This window comes from Mauremys mutica, chromosome 6 (assembly GCF_020497125.1).
Source record: "Mauremys mutica isolate MM-2020 ecotype Southern chromosome 6, ASM2049712v1, whole genome shotgun sequence".
Taxonomy (NCBI): Eukaryota; Metazoa; Chordata; order Testudines; family Geoemydidae; genus Mauremys; species Mauremys mutica.
In genome coordinates, this window is record NC_059077.1 from 76,483,635 (window position 1) to 76,511,538 (window position 27,904).

The following is a 27,904-nucleotide window of genomic DNA, read 5'->3' on the forward strand; positions in this document are numbered from 1 at the left end:
TGATGTCTATTGCTCTTGCTGTGTTTTGTTTTTACTTAAAGCTACTCAGAAAATGCTAATATATTTTCCATGAAAAACTTCACACAAAATTTAAAAAAAAGTGGCTTGCTTTGGAATATTTCATAGAATTTTATACTAATATGAAAATTGAAACGTTTTTTAGTTTTTGTCCTCTCCTCCACTTTTCTCCTCTCTCCTTTTCTACGTGAAAAGAGTGTATGTGGTGAAAATGCAAATGAACTTTTTTTTGGTTCTCATTTTTTAACCAAGACAAAAATGTTGCAATCCTTTTTTCATTTTGGCAAAACATACTCTGTGTTTAAGGCTAAAAATGAATCTGCATTTTCTAGAAGAGCATAAGCAGTCTGATACATGATCCCATTAATCTCCTCCCTTCTTTCCAATCCCCTTCTCTTCTTCTTCTCCAAACAGCTGCAGTCCCAAGCCTAACATTTAGATTCTGTTTGTAAACAGGGCACAGTCTGTGGTCAGCCTTGTCCAGAGGGTCGTTATGGAAAGAACTGCTCCCAGGAGTGTCAATGCCACAATGGAGGAACATGTGACTCAGCAACAGGGCAATGTCACTGCAGTCCAGGTTACACAGGGGAACGGTAAGTAAAACTCACTTCTACCAAATTGTACCAAGGATTTTACAGCAAAAGGAAAAACTAGGAAGCAGGTGGAAGCATATCATCAGTGATATAATTCAAAGTGTTTTATAGATTTGTCAGTTATGTCACCTAAATGATAATGAATCAAAAGTAAATGTGGCAGTTCAATTCTTGAAAGATGTTTTAGTCCCTATGAGAAATGGTTTAGTTTAAGGACTCTCATACTGTGCCCAGTGTACCCCCAGTAATGTACAGGCCCCTTGCTGAGGGGTCTGCAGAATGAGATAGTTTGAGAACCAATAATGGGGTGAGATGGATCAATGGTGGCTATAAGATGAGGTGGCTGAAGAAGCGCTGATCCATTTGGTCTCTGAACTGGGCTACCAGCTGTCTTCTTTTCAAAGCATTTTCATTCAAAAGAAGAAATTAATCTTTTTTCATTGCCTAGCTGTGGTTAAAATGTCCATCAAATGTGTTTCATAGTAAAAGTGGACATAATATTTTTCCCTTATAGAGGGGTAGAAAGTGCTGAAAGAAGCACCTTCCTGCATACCTTTTAAACAGTACACAACCCAGTTGCTGAAGTCCACAGTAACTTAATCACTGGGGTTAGTCCGTAGGATCTCTGCCAACAATGATAGGTACCATCACCACATTCCACATGCAATTCCAGTGCAGGCATCCACAGGATGTGGGGATAACCCAACCAACCATAAAAAAACATAAACAACCCCAAAGAAGAAAAACAGCCAATCCAGAGCTATTAGTGTTGCCAAAATTAAATGTTTGCCTCTGTAAGGAAACACTGGAGATTGTGTTACATGCATTTAAACAGACACAGACAAATCAGAATGAAAGCACAAACCACTTTCATGAGAGACAGGACGATATACGCGAGAATCTCCATGCTGCACACGTGTTTCTAAAGACAGTTGTGGCTTCTATTTTTCTCATTTGAGATTCAAGTCTTGCTGTAATTTGACTTTACAAATCAGAAACAATTATAGGCCACACTGTGTCTATCCCTTGCAGAAGTTTGAGGTACAAAGAGCCTTTCATCTTTTGCCCTCCTGCATAGGGTCCAGGCATAGCTGTAGTCCCTGTGCTTACCAACAAGCTGGGACTATTCCCTGCTAGGGTGCTACTTATCTCACTGTAGTATGGGTGGGTCAGAAGGCCATGGTCTCATTGGCTACTCCACACCAGTTGACCAGCCATGGAGGGAAGTACTTGCTGTGTCCCCCCACAAGGGTGTGTGTGTGCAGTGTCTGTGTTCCTATTAGCAGCTAACAAGATGGTGTGAACAGGTGTTAAACTACTCCCTATATCAATTTATAACTTCAGGCACCTTCTTCTGACTCTTCAGTGTGGTAGCTGCACTAACTTAGACTCCCTCACATTCACTTATACACCAGCAAATGTGTGTTAGTATGTCTAATAGAGTCTAAATGAGTGTAATGAGATCTAATTAAATTCAAGAGAGTCCAGTTTATGCCACCTTAGCTGTAATTTCTGAACACAGCCCACTGGGGATTCATTGATACCAGTCTTCAGTAGAGGATGGAAGAGGTTCTTTCCTAAACAAATATTTTTTAAAAATTGCAGTGTGAAATTTGGTCTAATTTTGTTGTATTTCTTGATCACCATTTTGCAATATTTCTCCTTTAATTTTTTTTGCACAACCCCAGTGAGTAAACATGTAGGTGGGATTTTCTCCCAGCATTGACCTAATGACTCTTCTATTAATGTCAGCAGAAGCATTAGGTCAGCACTGAGCATTTTTGAAAATCCCACCATCAGTGCTTATGAAACGGAGGGATTAACAGTGCTGGCTTGAGCTGGGCAGAGGGCGGGCAGGAGCTGAACGTGTTTTCCTCACTTACCTCTGTTAAGAACCTTTCTTCTGCTCTGAAGTGCCCCATTTGTAAGCAGAGTCTGCCAATCATACAAAGATAGTGTGATATCTCCAGGGAGACTATTTTTTCATGTATTGGGGAAGAGAGTTGGTTCCTTCTTCAATAGGCAGAAAAACAGTATTAGCTCTAGGCCAAATCTTCAAGTTCTCAAGCTAAATCTCTCATTTAGCCAAATCCTGGAAGGTGCTGTGCACCTGGAACTCCCATGGGTGTATAACACATCTCATGATTGGAGTGTCAGTGTAGCCTGAGTAAGGATTTCAGGATTTGGCCCTATTTATCTATCTGTCTTTCTGTTTCTCTGTGTACATTTATATGGACCAGTCAATACATCGTGTAATTTGTATAGGGCCTGTATCAATAAATATTCTCTGATTTTCTCTGGCATGTGAAGCTGTGAAACACTCCACATTCTGGCTCTGTGCATGGTAACCTGTTCAGTAGGAAGGTCAACCTGCTGTGAAATGCATCATAAAATCTTTAGGGCTTTTAATAAGGGCTTTAGGGTGGTGTCATTCTGATTTTTAACAGTTCAGTCATAAAACACAGAGAAGCACAAACTGAAAACATCAAGCTGAGATCGTATATTCTCTCTAAAACCCCCCAAGTGAAATGTCTATTAAAAAGTACATCAGGAAAATGGGTTATATGTTTTAGAACAATCAAACAGGAAACTGGTTTTTCAGTATTTGTGCTAGATAGCAAGATGTACAGAATCATCTTCAAAATAATTAATGTCTTTTTCCAAAACGTGTAAAAAATTCAACAGATTTTTACTCTTGGAAAAAGCTGTTAATTTTTCCTCGAAAGCTACATGAAAGAAAGTCTGATGGAGGCTTTAGAAAAGAAATCCCTTGATCAGAAATTGACTTTGTGTCTTTCTGGTGGTGCTACATAAATTAAGCAAAATTTAAAAATGCTCATTATTTTTTACTATCTTCTGTGGAATTCAAGCCTCCTCTGACATGTATGTGTGAAAACGAGTAGCCAAGTGGGTTTTTTTGTGCCCACTCCCAACTACCGTTGAATCTGTGGATGTTCTCTGTACCACAGTTTTCTCTCTCTCCATTTGTCTTATCTGTTTAGACTGGACTTTCTTCAGGACGGGGTCTGCCTCCTACTATAAATCTGTGCAGTCCCTTAGCACAATGGGACCTCTCTAGGCACCACTATAAAATGAATAACTAATAGTCCTTCTCTATGGCTGGAGCCATGAAAAAGGTTTGCATGTTAGAGTGGTTTCTGTTTTAGCACAAACCCCTTTGGTCCCTTATGTAGTTTCCCTGCTGGGATTAATCCTAATTTTGATTTCATTTCGGAAGTCCATTCAGGGACACTTTTAACATTAGGGTTAATTAAAAAACAGTTTAATTATTTTCCCTCAGATGGAAAGTTAGGTTTGTCTTAATGACATAAAAAAAATTGGCCCAAACTGCTCTTTCTGAATTGGAATGAGTTTTGGTATTTACAAACGCTTTACTTTGGGGTCAGTGCTGAGTTTAAGGCACAGTTGTGAAGATTGAAATTATTCCTGGTGCAGTTCCAAGAGGCATTGTGTTTGAAGCAGAGAATGTCCAGATTCAAAGCTGGACAGGGGTGCACAGGGGTTCTCTCTTGTTCCAAACTGGGAAAGGCATAGGACATAGTTTTGGGGAGGCCAGAAAAGAAGTCTGAGGCTATGTGGATCTAGTGACTGGAAACCTCTACATGTGGGTTGTAGAGGCGCTACTGTTGCTATTCCAGCCTTCAGGCTGTAAAAATGACCCAGGAGAGGATGCGTTGCAATTTCAAACCTAGCCTCCAATTTTGGGAGTATATGATGTCATGGCCTGACACTGGAGGACACTGGAGGTGGGCCTACTCTCTCACACAATACTTGTAGCTTTCTATTTCAAACTGAATTGAAATCATACCAAGTGCCATATTTTGTGCTGCTAGAATCCTTGAAAGGTAGGGTTTTATTCACCGACCTTGTATTTCATCTTGTAGAAGATTCCAAGCAGTCAGCATTAGGTGCTGTATACCTGGAAGCCAGAAGGCAAAGAATAATGAAAGGCAAAGGATATATATAGCCAGCTCCATGCTATTCCAACCTGTCAATATTCTTTGCCCATTCGCTTGCTTCCTGGCATAATTGTGATTGTCTGGAATCATCTGCAGGAAGGGAGGAGATGAGGGAGTCTGACAAACAGAATTACTGGTGATGAGTAATTTCCCCAGGTTTTAATGTGGGTTCAGTGTTGTACGTAACGGAAACCTAGAAAAGTTAATGTGACTGAATTACAGGGAACTGTTAGTGGTCTCCGTATATATTTTATCATATGTTGGCAGAGCACTAGTGTTGTGTGGAAAACATCTGTAGCAGATGGTCTTAACTCAGATTTTTTTCCCCCTAACCTTCAATTATCTCCTTACAACCGGCTTATGTTCTAAAGAGCAAACACCGTTGGGCATAGACTTTTTGCTTTATTCTTATGTCAGCTGTTACAGGAAAAATAACATTTATGCAAGCCTTATTCATCTTTCGGGGCCTGATCCTGCAAGGGTTGCTGAATTCTCACTGAAATCACCCCACAAGTTCAGCCCCTTTGTGTTCTTGTGGGAGTAAGTTGTTAAATCCTGTCCAATTGCACTTCACAAATTCCAGTGGCTACAGAATTCATAAGAGAGACTTTAGAAATCTGCCCTGTTTTGTTTTTAAAGAGCAAATTGCTTCATATTAAATGAAACACAACAGGAGTGGGGGAACTAAGAGAGGGTCACAATGAATGCTGTGAAAGTGTGACTAAATCTTTTTCTATCCTCATATTTGCATAACGGATCATTTCAACTCACAAACTGAGATGGCTCCGTTCCCTCACAATCTTCAAAATAATAAAAAAACATGTAACACATCCAGTGCAAACCCATTTTAAAAAGTAGTTAACAGGTGTTTGGTTGACAAGTCCTATAGTAGCAGGACAACTCCGTACAGATGGGTTTTTACAGCTTAATTGTTGATTTAAATAGAAAGTACAGCCTCCACCAATCTCTTTGCATTTATACTAATCTATTATTAAACATTCTTTTGCACAGATTTACAGACCTTGTTGGGCTTTTTCTCTTGAATGTTTATTTTTAATACAATTGAATTTTTTATCTTTTTCTTTTGCTAGGCTGACAATTTCTTTAAAATGAAACACTGACCCAGATCCCTAACACTGTATTTGTTAGTGACTTGGCAGCATGAAAAATGCCTGCTACACTGACTTCCCATTTACATGACTTCACTTGAGTCCCTAGAGGAATTTTTCTGTCTCTCCAAATATTGCATACCATGCTCCAGGAAACTACATCTCTCTCCTCAGTATCTAGCTAAACCATTCAGGAAGAAACTCAACCTGAGATCTTAGTTAGTATAAGTTCCTTCTTGAGAGAAATGACTGGCAACAGTTTCTGCAGCTAAAACCCAAGGAGAAATACTATCTATTTACTAAAAGTTTGCAATGCTTTAGGATCAATAAGTCTTAAGGCTTATTTAGAGTTAGGATGTCAAGCCTACTTCTAAAGACAGAGCCGTACTCCCATATTTTGACAATATTGAATCATATTCACAATCACTTTTGGTAATTCCAAATTGCTAAGGATGGCAAATGTGTTTATTATTCATATTTAATACAAAAAACTATATTAAAAGTAGGTAGGAAAGTCAAGTGCTCAAAAATTAGGAAATGCTTGTGAAACTTTAGTTTGACCCATTTGTACATTAAGATAGTCTTGCCCGTCATCACATAGCAAACCTGGGACAGAGCAAAGGAGGGAATCCAGATCTCCAAAATCCCAGTACAGAACCATTAAACACGAGAGACCAGGCTTTCTCTTCTTGCAAGTTACTGATTCTTCATTGTCCATCCTGTGCACTGAATGAGGCAGGGTTCCTATAGAACAAATACTGTGTGACTGTGTAACTAAATGCATCATAATGCATACTCTCACTGGGGATGAATTGACCTTTGCTTTGCCATTTACATTTCTTAACTTTTGAGTGTTTGACATTGCAACCATAATGGGTGAGATCCTTGCTCTGGCCTCTTTATTCTGCACAAAAGGGCCAGAGTGACATAGAGGGGCCCCCAAAGACCCATATTCAGCTGGGTGTGGATTTCCCCTGATGCAAGCACTGTGGAAGACAGCTGTGTGGCTGCCTTCCAAGGACCCCTTAACGAGTCTTGGTGTAATGTGTGTGTGGGGAGGCAGAGTGCAGAAATACCAGGCAGTGCAGCAGTCCTTAGGGAAACCCAGGAAGCCTGTTGTAATTTAGACAGGCCTGCTGGGGGTCTCGCTAGCCACTGGAGTAGCCCAGGATCCGTGGACAGACAAAGGTGGCTTAAAGCTATCATATCCCCCTTTTCTCAGGCTGCCAGTTCTACGCTGTGTCTGTTTGAGCACAGAATCCCACTCAGTCTTCTTCTAACATACGTTTTTGAATGTCATTTCTAGGATTTTTTAAAAAACAAACTGAAAAGCCATGTGGAACTATATTTACATTCCCAGTCTGCAGCCCTCATGGCTATCAGCTGGGTACGAAGTCAGGAGCTTTAGATCATAGCACAAATGACTACTTGAGCTAAAGAAGGAACTATTAGTGTCAGTAAGTTGTCCTACTGTGTGAACCAGCCATTAATAGAGGTGTGTGTGTGTGTGTGTGTGACATATTTAACACTGGAAAAACTATTTTCCCTAACTTTTGTACTCAGAAATGAATTAAATGGTTTTCCTGAAACTTTCCAAAAAACATTTACTCTGAGGCAGATAACAAGCATATAAAACTTAAAATTTGGCAAAGTTATAAGCAGCTGAAAATAGGAACTTATAGTGCAAAGTATTAGGCAACCTTAAATAGAAGCAAAATTACTAGCTCCACCTATAATGATTTTAAGAATTCTATCCAGAGAAAACTCTTCAGAAACTAAGATACATTTTTACATTGATTCTCCAAAAATGTTTTAAATTTAAGGCAATTTAATTTTTTCCGACTTTCACAGATGCCAGGATGAATGTCCAGTGGGGACTTATGGAGTGCAATGTGCAAAGACCTGTCAGTGCATGAATGGAGGGAAATGCTATCATATTAGTGGTGCTTGTCTCTGTGATCCAGGATATACGGGAGAACACTGTGAAACAAGGCTTTGTTCTGAGGGAGTCTATGGTCTCAAGTGTGACAAAAAATGCCCCTGTCACCTGCAGAACACTCGCAGGTATGTTGTTATATCTTTTAGCAGATTTTCTCCAGGTGGAACATTTAACCAAGAATATAAATTATAAGGAAATAAGTTCCTTAGGTTTCCAGGAAAAGTGAATCAGCTAAGAGTCACAAAGCTTAGGCAGAGAGACTATTTAATGTTTTTATAATCATAGCAAGAAACACAATAACAAGCAGGGCAAGAACTGCAGATTTTTTTTTTTTGGCTTACAGCTTTATTTGATGTCTTTAAATAGCAATCGATAATCAGATTATAAACTGAATATCAAGATTTATTGACACAAGATAAATATTGACCTGGTTTTTGCCTTTGTCTATATTTACCGCATATAAAAATAAATCTTTACATTTTTTACCATATGAGGTCAATAGACCTGCTTCTCCTTTCACTTACACTGCGGTACTATTAATTAAGAGTATCTCCAATCAAATAAATGGAAATACACCATCCCGTACACATAAAACTGATATGAGAGGAGAATCGGGCCCAATATATATATTGTGGGGAGGAAGCATGCTGATTGTTTTAATGAGATATATCTGGAATTCTCACCATTATGACTATAAATTTCAGAAGTGTAACTTTTTCATTTAATCTAACATTCGACAAAAAGTAAAGTTTGATGCCAAGAAATTGAAAAAAATTATTTGTATAAGCAATCTAATTGATTTACATTTCTCCATACCTCTGTAGTATTGACTCAGAGAAGCTAAACAATAGAAACTTACTAACTCATCATATGACTCTTTTCAGGCAATCATGAGCCAAATATTTTTGCATTGTGTATGTATCTACGGGACCCACAAAGCCTTAACATGTTGTAATAAAAATCTATAAACCAGAAATTCTGAGATAATCCCTTTGGGATACTAGGGGAGGGATGGGAGATAAGACAAGATAACATACAATCAAAATATAATTCTCATGACAAGGCTTATCTTCTTATAAAGCACACCTGGTTATATGAAAGACTCCAATAATTTTGCATTCATTCATGCATAATTCCATTAATAATACACAATATGTCAGATAAATTTTGTGTACATATGCCAAATGTTTTGCTGTCACGGATTGCTGTGTTAAAACTATTTGCGGAAATGATGTACTCTTACACAGAACAATGTTGTGTTTTGTATCTGAGATGCACATTTTTTTTATACATACAAATAAAGCCTTTATTCAGAATTTAGAAGTGACATTAAAATGCACTGGGACATTAATGAAAAAATCTCCTTTTGAATATCTCTGTTTGTGTGATCCTGTTAGAGGGCACTGTGAGAAATAAATTCTTGGATTGCTCAAATTGTTCAACATAACTTCTGTTCACGAGCCATGTAAGAGAGGGCTGCATTTCTCCCATATTTCACTTACGTATTTGTATGTTGGTGTACTTGTACTTCTGTTTACCTCATCTACTTGAAATGTGATTTGAAACAATACTGTTTGGACAGGACGTGAAATCCAGTAAATTATGGATTGGGGAGAGAATTTAGGGGTAAGAAAAACTATAATCCCTCCCCATTTCCCTGCACCTTGTCTGGCACTCAAAACGTCGGTATTTGGCCCTCATAGCACTATGTGTATGAATTATGGTTAGCCGGTTTTCTGCAATTTTAACTGAAGACTAGTGTAGAAGTTTAGTTTGACAGGAAAGTATTGCATTGTATAGCATTTCTGATATTTCAAGGATTACTTCTGATTTGTGTTTAACACAGCTGTTCCTTCATTTATACCTCTGGAAGACAGCTTGTGGTCAAATCAAATCACAAATGTTCAAATGTAAACAGCAGCATATGGCTGAGCTTTTTTTGAACGTTTTCTCCTCTGTATGACAAATCAAAGGGAACTTAGCACTGTTGTGGGTGTGGGAACATGTGTGTCTGTAACTGCATGTTACAGTTGAGTAGAGAAAAATGAGAGGAGGGAAGCAAAAATTCACAGGCTTCACAAGATATTTTTATATTTTTCTTCTTCCTTTGTGCTGGGGGGTGATTAAGACCACCAGCTAGTAGCAATCAGATAACTTATGAATAATAATGGGGAAAACATAGGCCCCACTGAGGATACTTCCCTTCCACTTTTGATGATACAGTTGTTTCTGGCTATCTTCTGTGACTAAATGCCAGCCTGGTGGGAAAGAACTTACTCTCGCATAAACACATCAGGGAATGTCTATGTAGCGCTGATTGGGACTTTTTCCATTAAACATTTTTTGTCAAAATGGAAGCTTTTCATGGAAATGTACAGAGGGAAGGTCTCTGAGGTCCAGGAGGGAATTTTGGAGAAAGAGAGAATTATTAACACATCCCAGTATAGCTAATAGTCCAGTGGTTAGGGCACTGAGCTGGGATGTGGGAGACCCAGGTTTAAGTCCCTCCTTGGTCTCCCTTATGAGTGCCCTAACAATCATGCTACAGAGTCAGTCTCTCTCTCTGGCCCATGGGCTACAGGTATAGGCTGGGGGAGGCTGTGCCTCCCCAAACAGCCTGGTGTGGCTCTGCCCCCAGACTCCCTCTTGCAGTTCCCTGTGCTTTGTCCTGGCTTGGGGTGGCTGGTGCTGGGGCCGTGCTACCCACCTGGCAGTTGGACCATGCTGCCTGGTGTTTGGGGTGGTTGCCTGGCACTGGGACTGTTGGTCATGATGAGGGTGCTCTGGGCTCCTGTGTGGGAGTGGAGGGAGAAGGGTAGGGCTTGGGGCAGAATGGGAGAGGCTGGGGGCTAGCCTCTCCCAAAAGCTGGGTCACCAGCCACCCATGCTCTGGCCCAGTGAATATTTAACTATTTATACCAAGTGGAACAGTTTCAACAGGAGAGAAAGACTGACTGACTCTATTGCCCAGGGGTTAGAGCAAAAATCAAGCGTCCGTGCTGATTCTTTTAGATACATCAGCTGCCTTGAATGATACCGACCACATGATATTGTTGACATGCCTACTGACGCTGGTGGGGATGGAATTGTATTTGAGTTACTTTGTTCTCTTCTGTCCTAGATGGCTCCAAGGGTAGTACTGGGTGACTGCCCATCTGCTCCAAGGGCTCTCTCATGGAATGTTTTATTCTACTCCCTCTCATCAATATGAATGTGAAATAATTTGGGCTGCAGTGCCAACCATATGCAGATGATGTGCAGCACATCTGCTGCTCTTAGACCAAATGATGCTATTGATCAGTTTTCCATGAATGAGAGCTAGCTGGCTGAGGCTAAACGTAGATAAGACAGAAATAAAACTAGAAGGTTACGGGAACAACCTGGAGAATTGGTGAAATTAATATCTAGCCCTTTTAATTAGGGGGTTTGCCTGCCCTTGCTATTCAGGTTCACAAACTGTGGGTCTTGTTAGATCTTCAGTTGCTTCTGGAGGTTCAAATGGCAGGAGTCAGCAAATAGTGACTTTCCACCTGCCTTTGGCAAGACAGAACTGCCTTTGGCCAGTTCTTTTGGAAATGGATCTGTGCTGTGTCACTTTGAGGTTGGATTGCTGCAGTCCCTCTACTTGGGTGGCATCTGATGATCATGTGAAAACTTTAGAAGATACAGAATGGAGCTCCTCACTTACCTAGTAGTAATTCTTAAAGGGAGAAAACTACACCTATTCTCCAGAGAGTGCCCTGATTTCCAGTTAATTTCTGAATACAGTTCAAGTTGTATTATTTTGTATCTGATAAGCTTGTCAGGGCTGTCTGTTTCATCATTGTTTCAGCCTGGCAGTTGAGATCAGCTGGAACACTCAACCTGGCATGCCAAGGTCATTCTTAATAGTGGGGCCTTGACTCAGGACTTATTCATGACCCCAGGTTTAATACAGAGCATATCTACTTTCTCTTGCTTTTTCTGAGGCAAGAGTGGATGAGATGATGAGGGATGGATTAAGTTTATGTGTGCTGATAGTGTTTTAATGTTGACTTTAGGTCATTTTGTATTTCTGGATGGGGTTTTTATGGTGGAATTGTACATATAAATTGCCTAGCGAAGTTGTGGAATCTCCATCATTGGAGATTTTTAAGAGCAGGTTAGATAAACACCTGTCAAGGATGGTCTAGATAATACTTAGTTCTGCCATGAGTGCAGGGGACCGGACTAGGTAACCTCTAGAGGTCCCTTCTAGTCCTTTGATTCTATGATATACATAGCTTTTTCATCAGACCATTTTATAAATTGAAACAAATATATGGCATAAAGTATGCCAGAAAACTGCAGACTTAAATAACTTTAATTATATTATTACCAAATATACTGAAATTGATCTTAGTGCTTATATAGGAAATGTACATATAGGTCAATAAATTGTGAACAAAAATGAACAGGAAAAAAGGCAGAAATACTTGCAGCATCTCTCAACATCTATTCTACCTCCCTATCTTAACACACAAATCTTATTGCCAATTAAGCTAACTGCATGAGAACCATCAAAAAGCTTCAAAAGTGCTCCAGCTTCCTACATCTAATTACAAATTACAGAATACTAATTTTGGTGTCAATCAATATATGTGCGAGTATGCCTTACTAATACTCACTGGGGGGCACAGAATATCAATGCCTCTGTCTGCCTCATATGCTACATTCTTAAAAAAAAAAAAAAAGGCAGCTCAAAGGATTTATTTCCTGAAATCACTGCACCACTAATTTTCATTTTTTATATATTTATCTTATTTCTTCATGCTATGCTGCCTATTGTTGGGCAGGTTGAGAATGCTTTCCGTATCACTGAATACCTCCTGTAGTGATAAGAAATATGGGGATTAGATCCAAAATGCCTCTGGAGGCATACAGAAAAGCAATTAGGTATAGGGAACTTATTTCTCAGGGAACACATTTCTGTTTCTCTTTCTACATCATGTGTTTCCTGAGGTTAACATGTATTTCATTTGAGAATATTTCCATTCCAGCCCCAATTACCTGCTGGTGTTCTAATATTTTAATATATAGACTGTTCTCAGCAAACACCACATAGCCTGTTGGTGTGGCTTGATCTGTTTCCATACACACTAGATCAGTGGCTCTCAAACTTTTTTACTGGTGACCCCTTTCACATAGCAACCCTCTGAGTGCGACCCCCCCTTATAAATTAAAAACATTTTTTTATATATTTAACACCATTATAAATGCTGGAGGCAAAGCAGGGTTTGGGGTGGAGGTTGATGGCTCGCGACCTCCCATGTAATAACCTCACGACCCCCTGATGGGTTCCTACCCCAGTTTGAGAACCCCTGCATTAAATAGCCCACTCTAAACGTCTCAGTCTCTACTCAGTTGAAAATATCAGGGGCTAGATTTTCCTCTCATTGACAGCAGTTTTACACAAACGAGTCATGCCTTGTTAAAAAGAGATGTATACGTTTAATGCCACATTCCTTATTTTCACTCACGACTATTTTAAACATGATGATTATTAATTCTGCAATACCCAAAAATACTTTTCATACCTTCAAATAGGAAAAAAAAACTATCAGTTTTATTCATGTGTGTGTACACACACACACACACACACAAAGTCAGCAAATGAAGGAAGTCTAAAGGCATGTAAAACTTTCTTGATGTCATGGGTCATTTAATATGTCTGGACTTAGACACATTTTTTCCAATACACTTCAGGGGACTTTACTTCAATCAGTGCCGGAAGACTATCTTTAAATAGTCTTCCTATTGTAAATGTATTTGATTTGGATATTGAAGCTTTCCTTTGGTGAGAATTAAGCAAGTGCTTTGTCTGCCAGAGTGCCACAGAGTACTCCATTGTGTCCACTTTTCCAGCACATATATCTTAGCACAGCTGATGATGTCCATTTGTGATGAGGCAACAGCTGTCTGTCTGGCCATTCAATGAAACTGCTGTTTCAGGTAGAGACAGCTGGTCTATCACCAGGTATGTACAGTGTAGACCAAACACATTTTAAAAGGTCACTGAGTTTGACAGTGCCTCTGACTTCTCCCTATGAAAGTGATTTGGTATTATTTACTGGAAAGAAGCCAGTTGTACACTTCTGAACCACAGCTTTAAAGAGAAGAGCATTCATGTTACTCCTTGACTGTTGCTTTATTAAAGAAACTCGTCATCTTTCTCAGACAAAAGGATTATATTTCCAAATGGGCTTTGTAAGAAAATAAGATGCTGATTTTAACCATTATTTGAAAAATAATTATGTTTTAGTTACAGCTGAATTACCAAGAAGCATAGATGGAAGCTTGAATTTTTCACTATTTAAATATTTTTAATGTCATGAAATTTATAGTCATGAAAGGTAACTGTAGCATATGTAGGGTTTTTTCGACACAGAAATGGAAATGATAGATCTTTTTTTTTCAAACTAAATAAACACATAGATTTGTAAGTATGTGTCTTTATGATGTATTATGTTACATTATACTAATTGTGTGTGTGTTGTGTATGTTTAGTTTGGGAATATATATATCTTTATACACAGTATATGAAGTCCTTTTAAACAACAGATCTGTAACAGCATGTTGTTCTCTGAAAAAAAATTACATTGGGATCTTGGTGTCATATTTAGTCCCAAATTATTTATTCCTTTCATCTTCTTCTGCCAGCTGTCACCCTATGTCTGGAGAATGCTCCTGCAAGCCAGGCTGGTCTGGACTCTACTGTAATGAGACATGTTCTCCTGGATTCTATGGAGAATCTTGTCAACAGATCTGCAGCTGCCAAAATGGTGCTGACTGTGATAGTGTGACTGGAAAATGCATCTGTGCCCCTGGATTTAAGGTAAATAATTCTGAAGTTCACAGTTTATTTTTTTCCTTTACTGCCTTCAGTTAGGGCCCGATTCAGTGAAATGCTGAGTGTACTCCTTCCTGTGAGGTTAATGGGAGGTCAAAGCATTCAGCTTGTCACTTGTCAGGAGTCACTTAGCTCCTTGTGGGACAGGCTTATAAAAGAAAACAAATTGCATTTGGATCTCTTAAAAATAATGTAGTGATGAGAATGGAAAATTGCTAATAAGGTATACATACCTACTACAACAGAAAGGAATCGGGGAACTGTGACTGTTGCAGCACTAATCTGTGGATTTAAGTAACTATTTTATAGTAAAAATCTACAATAAATACAGTTATTTCTACAAATCATGATACCTGATTTCTGTGTTTCTCACAAATGTTTGTTCTTATATAGAAAGTTGATGATACTAAAAATGTAACCTTGAAGACATACTATGGTACTTCTTTTCTTCTATCAGTAATTCTGTGCATAGTAGAAAAAGCACTTTAATCAAATGACATTTTTTGGAATATTGTATATATCCAAATTGTTTTCCATTACATTACCATTTTACATTACACTCTGCTTTTGTAAATTGCTTCTTTGTACAGTAGTACTGAATATTGGCTTACCCAAGTGCTGGCAGGTATGTGAAATGCTCTCCGACATCAATTAATGTAAAACAAATACTTATTGTAGATTTAAAGAGTATTAAGAGCCTTGCTTAATGCTTTCCTGTAAACCCAGGCTGACCTGATGACAGCCTAGAATGTGACATGGTCTGCACATTTTCTTATACTTGTAATACTGTAACAACAGTCAGTCTCTCAGAAGGGGGTTGACAAGTCAGTTAAATCTAGGATTAGAGAAAGTGCTGGTGATATATTATTGTTTGAACTCTCATTGATGTTTTGTAAAATATTTTTTTAATATATTTGTGTATGTTTTAGGATTCTGATTGTGCTACTCCTTGCCCTCCGGGAACCTATGGAGTAAACTGTTCTTCTGTGTGCAACTGCAAAAATCAAGCCATCTGTTCTCCGGTGGATGGTTCTTGTACCTGCAAAGCAGGTCAGAGTGCCTAACAAATTAGTCTCCCATCTAGTCTCCCAATTAGTCTCCCACCTAGTTAGACATCTAGAGCACAAGGCAGATTCATGACAACATGTGTTGTGAATAGCTTATTGATTAGATTCAGTGCAGTTATTTTGACCCCCACTTACTATAAACAGAGTATAGAAATAGAAACCTAACTTGTGTCACTGTCAATGATAGCATATGACTACTTGGCAGTTATATCCAATAGATGTATAGTATCATGTTTTTAAAAGCTTTCTGTTTTTCTGCTTAGTTCAGTGTGTACTTCCTGGGTCATTTCTCTGACTTAATCACTGTTTGAAGCATCAACTTACAGACATCTTCTAATTTGTACTGGGGTTATTTTTAAATATTCAGAAGGAAGTGAGGAATCTCCTGAAGTATCTCATATCTGTCTTTGGAAAAACTCACATAATGACTTTTTCACTGATCTATTTTTTTATCCTTGGTTTCTTCTGCCAGGACCACTTATGATTGCATCATAGCTCTGTCTGCACTGAATGTAGTCCGCAAAGAGCCCATCAGAAAAACTACTAAAGAAATAGCCAATACATACCCTGTATAAGCAATTTTGTTTTTAAGAAGAACTGACCCTATTTTCTAAGGAATAAATTCTTTTTTTATGCTGTCCCTTGCAAAATTCAAAATAGTTTAGTGCATTTCAGTGAGCATTCTCAAGGTGTCCTGTTTTCCCTTCAGATGTACTATTAATTGCTTTCAAATATTCACACCAATTTATAAAGTGTGCTGTGCACAGCTGTTACAGGTGCACAAGGACACATCTGTTTGAACTTGAGCAAGGCCTCAGCTGGGAGGACTAATACTCTTTCATGGCTACATGGCCATCCTTGCTGCTGTGTATCACTGAGAGATTCCAAAAGAGGAACCTCCCAGCAAAGGAAGAGAAACATGTCCTTGTTTAATATGACACTTCATTTTTGTTGTGGCAGGTTGGCATGGTGTGGATTGTTCAATAAACTGTCCCAGTGGCACATGGGGTCTTGGTTGTAATTTAACTTGCCAGTGCCTTAATGGAGGGGCTTGCAATGCTTTGGATGGAACCTGTACCTGTGCTCCAGGTTGGAGAGGGGAAAAGTGTGAACTCACTTGCCAGGTAATTAAAATTCATTCAATGATGAGCTATAGGGTTTCTGTTATAAGTGGCCTGATCCTGCAAAACTTCCAACTGAGAGTATTTCTACTGAGTACAATGGAGCTCCTCAGCTGCGTAAATGAATATACAATACCTTTTTTTGTGCCTTCATATTGAAAATTTGACTCCAGATGTTTTGCTGACTGTTCCAGAACTTGTTTAAAAGCTTAGGTAGAGCCAAATTCTGCTCTTAGTTATAACGGTATAAATCAGGAGTCTCCCAAACTATCTCAATGAAGGTATTTCAAAATGAGCGTGTAAATGAAAAAAATGTAACCTCCAATTAACAAAAATTACTCTGACTATAAGAATGTGTTTAACTAGGTTAGTTTGTCTTCCATCATGAAAATAAAACCCAACTGAAAATCTTTCTCTCTCCTTCAACCAGATGTACATAATCTTTTGTTGTAGCAGCTTGTTGTGTTCCTCTGCTTCAGAGCTTTGTCTGCTACTTTCAATATTTAAGCAATCTCTCAGGGAACCACGAAAAAATCCGGGTTTTAACAGAGGAAACTTTATTATCAATATAGAACAGCGTTTTACTCAAGATCTTTGGGGGTACTGTGAGTCAGACACTTGGGGGTGGTCTCTTGATTAACCTTTACTGCATCTCATTTCTTCCATCCTGTTGACCCACACTCTTATGCTTCCTCACTTCTATCTCCATTTCTTTTTCTTTGTTTCTTGCTTGCTTCCAGAGACCTGCAAATCTGTTTGTCTCTTCTCTCTTTTTCTTCTACAGACCCTCCCTCTGGTAAAATTGTTTTTCTAGAGTGGGCTAGAAAACTGAGATTTCCCCCCAGGAACATTTTAGTAGGAAAATCCCCTTTTGAAATTTTCCCATTGGGAAATTTCAGTTTTCTCACAGGCAATGTATAAAATGTGGTAAAGTAGTTCCCTATTGACCTTTCTGACTGTTCTCCAGTTTTTCCATCTGGGAAAGAGCAAAAAAATGGGAGCTAAGTAAACTATGTTTCACTTTTAAAAGAAACACTTTCAATTTTAAGGGTTAAGGGTTAAATGTGAAAGTGTTACTTTGTTTTTGAAAGTGTTAATTTCAGAGGGAAAGTAACACTTTCCATTTGTGCTAAGATGTAACTACTGGCAAATGGGAAACAGATAGTGGAGTGGTGGGGGAAATTCACAATTTCAGAATGAAAACATTGGAATCTTTTTTAAATAATTGTTTTTTCTCAGCTTTTTTTCCGTTTCAAATACATTTCAGAAATGAAAAAAAATCATCCAAAATTTGTTTCCAATGAAATCTTGTCTTCCAATGAAAAGAAAACTATTTGTGAAGAAGACTGTCTTATGGAGTTATGGATAAAGAGAAGCTTTGGGTTAATTCAGTTACAGATGAATTACCTGAATTGCGCATGAACCCTGTAAATTCCCCACCCATGCCACTTCCACATCTATGTGTTTTGCTTAGCTCCATTTTTTTCAATGATATGGCGGTGTGAGCAGTTGGATTACAACATGTCTGACATCCATACCTGTGCTACTTCATTGGATCCGGATTATGCAGCTATAGGAGCAATCCGGAGTTAAATTTTGGGGAGACTGTTTTGTTTTTAATTAATTTTCTTCACAAAGTAACACATTATAATGTAACTTAACATACTAAAATGAAAACACATTCTTTACAAACAGAAAACTGATAGGGTACTAACAATATAAGCACATACAATGCTTCCAGCAAGACTATGAATTAAGCTCCTAGAAAACAGGATCAGATTTCTTTAAAACTACCTTGTCTATCTGATTCTGCAAGATGCTGAATGCCCTCAACTTGCATTGGCTTGCATAAGCACCTTCCAATATTGGCTCCTTAAGAGAAAGCTGCTCTTTCAAGGCTGCTAACCACAGCAATCCACTATTTTCAGCAAAACAACACCCACAAATACTAACCTTTATCAAATGCTTTTTCCATCTCAAAATTCTGTAACATGAGAATAAACAAAAAAACTAATTTGAATGTAAGTCTCTACATATGTCTTATCTCTAAGCATAGGGAGATAAAGTGGGTGAGGTAATATCTTTTATTGGACTTCTGTTGAAGAGAGAGACAAGGTTTTGCACTTACACTGAGATCATCTTCTCTAAGCCTGCTGTTTAAATTATAAAATCTTCAGGACAGGGACTGTGTTGAGTACACAGTTGAAAATTAACAAATTAATATTATGAAAAGTGAATATTTTTGAAGTACATATAATTTATCGATTAGAGTTTCCATCCATAAATATTTCCCCTCTGCTTTTATTATGTGAGAAATGTTTTTGTCAACAAGAAAGTTAGTTGGTTATTTGGGTCCACTTTAATATCCACATTCATTATTAAATTGATCCTCCTGACTAATACTTTCTCCCAAAAAACATAGATCAGAGGAAGTGCGTATGACATAATATATGTACTGAAGTTTTATTTTTTAGCCCATATCTCCAACAGTTATTAAACTTGAATCTAGACCACAGTTTTCCTGTGTCCAATGTGATCTGGGGAAAAAAATCTTTTATTATTTCAGCCACAATTTCAGGCTGTATACTTATGCTGGTCATTCCAGTTCTGGTGAGCATAGGATACATCTTTTTATTAAAATTACAGCTCATATTAGTATTCAAAAGTGAGTGAGTTTGCAGTGTCTTATTTCTGCTATGTCTTACTTATAAATTACCCTCTTTCCAGAATATATTTGAGGATTTTCTTTCTTCACAAATCTGATTATATGCAAAGGAAGTACTTTCCTTAATCTCTTCTTCTCCCTTACATTAAAATGGATTATTGAGATAAGTAAGACACTGCTTATTCTTGAGTCGTGTGCAGGGCAGGGCAGGGTAGTGCAGTGTTGTTCTGTTTTGGAATTGAAAGACTGGTTGTTGAATGGCCAAATCCAGTGGAACTCTATACAAATGTAGGCATGAGGATCAAGAAACAGCAGATGAATCTTGATTTAGGCTGCATTTCAAGTTTTGATGTTACTATGACCATATTTTTAGCCTTGGTATTTAAATTATCCTACTATACTAGCTTTTTAAACAGCACGGTGTGTTTTTCTTTTCTTGTTTTCTTTTATGCAGGTAGTGCCAGGCACATAAGTGTGATTATACTACCTATTCTGCCTTATATTTCATTTTGGTTCCAACCCCCTTTTCTATAGTTTCACATTACTGTTAAACTTTTCTTTCTTCTCTAAGGTTGAATCTAGTGGTTTTTCTTGGTGCAGTTTCCAGGGTTGGCTTGATGGGGAATTGTCTCTAAAATCAGTTTACCCTCTCCTACTTAACAGAAACTAAATGCAGTTAGAATTGGGATTCCATTAGAATCCCACGGAAGTCATCTGAACTTGCAGTGGGGAAATTTAGAGGAGAATTTGACTCCTTATGTCAAATCCTTCATACACCAGCTTTCCATCAGTCCACAGAAATGCTACCACACTAAAAAATAATCTTTGTCTTACATCATTGTCCCATCTCCCTTTGCAATCAGTAAGCATCCTTCCCATTGTCAGGTTGCATTTACTGTAATGCAAAATAAGGGAATTTTAATAAAAAGAAAGTGAGGCTGTTTGTGCTTGTTTATAAAAGATTTATATGTAAAATGCAGTCCTAGTATCACTGCAAGCTAAAAGTTGTACTTCCATACTTCTACTTTCTACTGAGTTCATTATGAAAGTCTGGCACTAAATGGCATCCTTCTTGGCAATCTTAATAGAGAGGTCAAGGACTGAGTCAATATGGAAACTGAATTACTCCCTCCTTCAAGGTCTCTCCACGTTTCAGGTCAGGTTTGAGGGCCATTAGTAGGACAGTGCAAGGAAGCTGCAGTGCTGCTGCTAACTTTGCAATAACTGTTTTGCAAAAAGAGTTGTCTGTCTGGGATCTGTCAAAAGCATTTTAATTAGCTTTTTTTCTTACCCCTGGCAATAAAAGAATAAAACCACAGATTTTATGGTTTATTGAAAAACAGAAAGGTGTTTTACCTTAATTAAGCTGATTAAAGTATAAAAAAGGTAGATTGTTGCTGCTTGAGAGAGGACTGATCAGAACTTGTTCTCATCTAAGTCTCTTTTTTAGCTTTCATGGTTTCAGCTATGTTTTTTGTTCTGACAGGATGGCACATATGGAATGGACTGTGCTGAGCGCTGTGATTGCAGCCATGCAGATGGCTGTCATCCAACCACTGGTTACTGTCGCTGTCTCCCTGGATGGTCAGGTAAAATAGAGATTAATATGAGGGTTAAAAAATGATGACAACCTAAATAAGGTGAGACCCAATCATTCCTTTTGCTTTGGTGGGCAGAGAAGATCCAGACTGGTAGTTTCTGGGATGGGAAGTACAGAAAGATAGGAATGCCACCTCCATGGCATGTGTTCCCTTTCATGGAATGTAAAGCTCCCTAGGATCTGGGCTCTGCATACATTTGGGAGTGGAAGTGGGAAGTCTCAAAATGCAGCCAACCTCCACACCATGGGGTCCCTTCAAGACAAGGTCGGTAATTGTGTGGATAGCTAAGGTAATGCTGACAGAAAAAGGTAATGCTGACAGAGCCACACCTGCACCATCCCCAAGGAGACTTTTTAACACTCAAGCAATAGGCAGCCGGGCAGTGGGATCATGGCTCCTGCAGAAGCTATGTTGTCAGCAGAACTGGCTGAAATTTTTTGCGCACACAGTTTTTCTGATGAAAAGTAATCTTTACAAAAACTGAAATTTTGGTAACATTTCTGCAACATTTGTATTGATTTTTATTCAAGTTTTTGTCAAAATTGTGTTTGAAATTGTTACTGAACACTTTTATTTGCAGAAAAATGCTTTCAGTAAATGAGAATGTTCATTGTTTTTATCGTGATTTTGATTTAAAAAATTGATGATAAAAATGTTGTGGAAACTTGAAAAAAAAACCCCACAATTGGGTCCATTCCAAACACCGTGAAACAGAAGAAGTTTAGAAATTTATTATGAGACTCTTCCATTTTTTTCTACCAGCTGTACAGTAACTCCTCACTTGACGTCGTCCCAGTTGTTACGTCCCTGATCTATTAGAGCACATACTCATTTATAGTTGCGCAGTGTTTCCTTTTAACGTTGTTTGGCCAGGCGGGCTTGGAACCAGGGTGGGCTGGCAGCCCCCATCAGCTCCTCTCCACCACCATCCCCAGCGCTTCCCACCTCTCGGTGGCCTTGCAGATCAGCAACTTCCCTCTCTCTCCCCGCAATCAGCTGTTTCATGGGCATAAAGGAGGCTCTGGGGGAGGGGGAGGAGTGAGGACGCAGCGCTTGACAAGTTATAGCATATTTTTCTGCTCACAGAAGGTTTGCAGACAGACTGATTTCTTCAAACATAAGCACTATTTGAATTTACTTGATTTATTTTGCAAGTCTGTATTTTAACTCTGTGGATAGATCACAGACATTTCAATGCAGGTATTTGATACTCAATATTTGAAATTCATGTGTTGGTTAGCTGTTGCAATTGTTTATAACTTGTGTTATACTGTTTCTGTTCTATGATCGATTATGTTTAGTTCTTACAATCAGGAGAGGCACTGACAAAGCCAGTGAGGCTTTGATTCTTGCAGAGAGAGAAGGGAACTAGCATAGGCCTTGCCTGAACTATCATTCTAGTGTGTATGAGAGTGCTAGGGTGGCCGCGGGGGGTGGGGAGGAGGAAATAAAAAATAGAATACTGTACAATTTATTGACTGACTGAAGAGCTTAAATTAATTTTCACTTGTCAAGTTCATTCAGAATAACTTTCTGCACAAAAATTCTCATATTGTGTGTTTGGGATCATGAGCATGAGTGTGCAGGGTTGGTGTGTGTAATCGTATGTCTTCACAAATTGCGCAGGCACAGGTAAGAAGACCAACTGAAAAATTGTCCATTAATCTCTTAATATGAAGGCAAATAGTCATGAAGGCCAGCATCATTTTATAAAACTGCAAAGGAAACTTAAAAAATATAACACATTTGTTGTAATGACTTTAGTAGAATCATGACAAACTTTTTTATAACAGGTCTTTTCCATAAAAAAATATTAGAGACTTGAGAATTATCAGTAGAATATTCTAAACTAGGATGTGGCCAAGACTTTTAAATGTAGCACAACTCTCCTGTCCTGTTTGAAGCCAGTTACTGAAAAGAGGGCAATGACTATGCATTTTTGCTTCTTTCAAAGTTAATTTCCCTTTTATACTTAGAGATGAGAAACATTAGCCAAAAAAAAAAAAAAGCCTCACACATGGTTATGGGTGAAATTGAGTCTCCCTGATGATGTCATCTTGGCAGTGTGTGTAAGAGAGACTAGTTTCAACATGTCACTGATGTCTAGACATACAGTATCTTATAAACAAGATAGACAGTATAAGAAAACTGAAAAAATCCTCCACCCACACACCATGGATCAGACTGACAGCCATGCGGCAGCCACACTTATTTATGAATGTACTTATATTTAGAATGGGGAAAAAAAAGATAATACTTTAGCAAGAGGTTCTAAAATAGCTGTGCCATAGATTCACATTTTAGTGATGGCACTTTGACTGTTGGGGGTAAACAGACTAATAATGGTGAAGATATCTTTTGTTATAACATCAATTTAAACAGATTGGTAATGTATGAAAAATGAATGGAGATACTGAAACTCAACAACATAAAATAATTAGATTTTTAAAAAGAGATCATTGAGCTGGTATATGCTAGGATTAAAAACTCCAAATTCTTGTAGTTTACAGACATATCAGACCTGATCCTGCTTCCACTGAAGTCAAGGCGAAATGTACAGGCGGAAGGGACCCCAAGAGGTCATCAAGTCCAGCCGCCTGAAGTGAGGCAGGACCAAGTAAACCTAGACCATCCTGGCAGATGTTTGTCCAAGTTGTTCTTAAAAACTTTCAATGATGGGGATTCCACAACCTTCCTTAGAAGCCTGTTACAGAGCTTAATTACCCTTAGAGTTAAAAAGGTTTTCTGAATATCTGACCCGGAAGTCCCCAATCAGTGGGGCATGTCCCCTAGGGTGGCGCAGAGGAACATATGGAGGAGCATGGTGGGCGGGGAGGGAGCGCTATCCAGCTCCATTCCTGGCCGTGGCTGCCGGCTCCGTGTCTGGGATCCTGGCTGCCGGCCCCACTCCTGGCCGTGGCTGCCAGCCCCATGCCCAGGGGTTCAACTGCCGGCTCCATGCCCAGGGTTGGTTTGGCATGATTTGGTCTTGATAAATCTAAGCTAGCTATTTCTTATAACCCTATTCTCCTCTAGGTGCTTACAAATTGATTAATCATTTGTTCCAGTATCTTGACAGGTATCAAAGTTAGGCTGACTGGTGTATAATTCCCTGGGTCCTCTTAGGGTACACTGCACTTAAACACCTGTGCCTGGCCTATGTCAGCCAACTCAGGCTCATGGAGCTCAGGCTACAGAGCTGTAAAATTGCAGTGTCGATGTCCGGGCTTGGCCTGGGGTCTGGGCTCTGGGACCCTTCCCTCTTGCAGGGTTCCAGAGCATGGGTTCCAGCCCAAGCCCAGACATCTACGCTGCAGTTTTATAGCCCCACAGTCTGAGCTCTGTGAGCCTAGTCAGGCCACTACGGGTGTTCAGTAGAAGTGCAGACATGCCCTAGTTCCCCTTTTTAAAGACAGGTATTATGTTTTCTCGTCTCCAGTCCTCTGGGACCTCACCCACGCTCCATGAGTTCTCAAAGATAATTGCTAACAGTTCCTAGATTGATTCAGTAGTTCCTTAAGTACCCTAGGATGAATTTCATCAGGCACTGCTGACTTGAATACGTCTAACTTATCTAAATATTCTTTAACCTGTTCTTTCCCAATTTTGGCTTGTGTTCCTTCCCCCTTGGTGTTAATATTAACAAAGAATATTGCTATCGACTTCATTGCAAATATGATTCAGCTCTTCGAAAATACTGTGTCTGTGTCCTCCCTTTTAAAAGAAAAACAGATATTAGGCATTTTCAAATGGTAGTTTTGTACATCAGAGGAATATTATGCCATGGATTGATTTTGTGGCATCAAGTATGATCTTAGGAGGGTGCTGAGCAATTGTTAAAGTCACTAGCAGTTGTGGTATTTGGGGGGGGGGAGCAAGTACACAGCCAATACATGTAACATTTAGTAGTTAGCACTTTTCCTCAGTTTTCATTATTCCTCCTAAGGGTCATTTGTGTGCCTAGCATCATGGGTAGCAGTGTGGTGGGGAAGTAGGGCTTCTGTGTGTCCTATTCATACAGGTGGTTTGGAGAGGGCAGAACAGGGCAGGGTTTGGGGGGAAGAGGCCGTGGCTTCACCTCCTCCTCCCAAAACACAGTGGACTGAGGAGCTGCACTAGCATGCTGGGGAATGTGCACTGCACCAGACATAGACCTGGTACAAGTTATTCCTTCTCAGAAGCAGTGGGGGAACTGGCTGCTCCTGAGGCAGTGCAACAATACATTGTCTTATACTCTGGACTTATGGCAAAGCCACAATTGAGCAGTATGTCAACAAATTAAGATAGTATTTAATTAATTTTTATAAATAAGTTTGCCTTTAATATGAGCCATGCCCCCCAAATATTGTTTTCGTTCTAAAATTCTTTATACTTTTAAGAACAAAATTGTAAACTCACTATTGGATATTACATTGTCATGAGCTACCACAAAGTAATCAGAATCATTTTTAAAATATCTATATTATTTCTACAGTATCTTCTACTGTTACACAGTGAAAGGTTTATGTTAAGAATGTTCGTCCTAAAGGAAACTCCACCCCGTTTAGAGAATTCAAGCTAAGAATGCTCACCCTATAAGAACCAAGCCCTGTTTAGAACTTAAACTAAGAATGTTCACCATATAGAAGCCCCACCCTGCTTAGAACAGCTGGAATTAATGGAGTGGCTTATTTTCTGGTTCTCACTATTCTGATGCATTCCAGGAGCCACTTGAATTATTATGTTATAAAAGGGACGCACTCACACACATTTTAGATTACCTCTATGCACAGACCCACCCTCCATCCCTTGGCATCTTTCACTCTGATATTTTTTTAATGTCTTCATTTGGATGGAGAAGAATAAATAGGATGATGGAAAAGAGTAATGTGCTTTAAAATAAAAGAGCCTTAAAACTAAGAGACTTACACACACACAAACCCCTTATTGTTAAATAGTGACCATTAAATTTGGTACAATGTGTCCATGAACATTTAATCTACATATGTATATATTTTTGGTATTTCTAGTTCTCATCTTAAGCTCTGGGTACTCAATATCTAATTTAAAAAAACAATAGTTTAAACTACCATTTTAAACCTAATGCGCTTGGATACTATGCACTATTCCACTCTATAATCATTATCCAGCAATTTCAGTAACATAACAAAGCTATTATCCTTATCCCCTAATTTCACCTCTTCCACAAACAGCCATGAAAAAAGTGGAGTTTGGAGCAGGCCAGTAAAATTAGCAAATCCAGGCAGTAGCAGGCCAAGACGTTCCACTGAACCAGTGTAAAAAGCACAAGATTTTATTTCAGACAACTTAAAATATGCCTTACTTCTTAGTGATAACACATTATTATTTTGCTGTGTTGCACACTATTTTGTTAGTTGTTTGGAGACCCTGAAGTAATACCATGTCACACTGATACTGCACATGCAATTTTAAAAATCAATTTAAGGGTTACGTGGTGCTAGGGATTATGAAATATGCTATGTATATCAAAACAATAGCAATGGCTTATGGAAAAGACAGATGCAATAATTCCTGTCTATGTTATGCCAGCAACTTGTACAGTATTCAACCATATGTTATGCCAGACAGGATGTTGGTGTCTTTTCCCTAACCTGGACACCTGCTGATACTAGTCAGTCTGTCTGTCACCATATGTGTCTGCTGTAATGAGGATGTGTCGTGTTTTTACCATGTGATCCTGACATTACTTTGGGAGCCACACTTGTTATTGAATTGAAAAGTGAATTGCCATAATTATCAAAACCTGCCTCATGGATGTGAATAAGCAGGTTCTCTGGGTCGCCTGAACTCTCTGTCTGTCTGTCTGTCTATCTTTTATTCAGAATGCATTTTTGCATACTGTGGGCTTGTCTCCACTTATCGGTGGATCAACGCTGCGGCGATCGATCCACCAGGAGTTGATTTGGTGAGTCTAGTGAAGACCCACTAAATCAACTGCAGATCACTCTCCCGTCAATTCCGGTACTCCACCAGAACAAGAAGAGTAAGGGGAGTCGACAGGAGAGTGTCTCCCATCGACATAGCGTAGCATGGACCCTGCGGTAAGTAGAACTAAGCTACGTCAACCTGATTTACGCTACTAATGTAACTCAAATTGTGTAGCTTAGATCGATTTCCCCCCCCCCCCCCCCGTAGTGTGTGATATCTTTTGTGTCTTTTTTTCTGTGACGTTCCCTCCCCACATTAACAGCAAAAAGTGATCCACTTCAGCATAGATGAGAAGAGGATCACTGACTCTTTAAAAAGATTACTATAATAAATGGTGTGTATAGCACTAGTGCCCTGAAGGAATTATAATGCTGAGCTGTGTGTCATAGGCACTATACTGCTGACAGCTGAAGGAGATTCTTGTTTTGCTCAATTGACTGGTGTCTGTAATTTTGGAGCATAAGGATCTGAGTCCTATCCCTGCAATCTCAGTGAGTGCTATAGCATACTGACAGCCATCACTATAAATCATATTGCCACACATTTGTGATAATTCTGTACTATGATATTACTTTCCAAAACACATGGTATGATAAAGCCTTTGTTAAATAATACTTTTTGTTTTGGTCCATATTGTTTTACAGTGAGTTCATTGTGTCCCCAGATCTGTTGGGGTTGTGCACTCTGACTCCTTCTATATACAGAGGCGATAGTGCTTTCTTTTTAAGAACAAACTTTCAATAGATTAACATAAGAAAAGGAGACATTATTTTATTTCTTTTTCCTGTGGCTGTTCAGAATCTGATAACTGAAAAGTTAAGTATCATTAGGCAGGGTGGCAGTGTCTAATAGAGCCTGGAAAAGAAAAGATCACCCACTAAAAAACTGTGAAATCTTAGAAGTAACTGGGCTCTTCCTTTAATAAAATAAACAAGATGTGTGCTACCAGCCTCTGTTTCAGCAGGGATTTTGTAGAGAGGTTGGTGCTGGCTTG

General features: G+C 38.9%; 1 protein-coding gene across 1 annotated transcript in view; it reads left to right on the forward strand.

The window, feature by feature from the left end:
- MEGF10 (multiple EGF like domains 10) overlaps positions 1–27,904 on the forward strand; it is a 148,309-nt gene that overhangs the window by 92,095 nt on the left and 28,310 nt on the right. The window contains exons 8-13 of the mRNA XM_045022148.1: positions 475–611; positions 7,552–7,764; positions 14,318–14,492; positions 15,437–15,557; positions 16,535–16,698; positions 20,847–20,949. Of these exons, the coding sequence (XP_044878083.1) occupies positions 475–611; positions 7,552–7,764; positions 14,318–14,492; positions 15,437–15,557; positions 16,535–16,698; positions 20,847–20,949 (913 nt within the window). The remainder of the gene's footprint in view (positions 1–474; positions 612–7,551; positions 7,765–14,317; positions 14,493–15,436; positions 15,558–16,534; positions 16,699–20,846; positions 20,950–27,904) is intronic.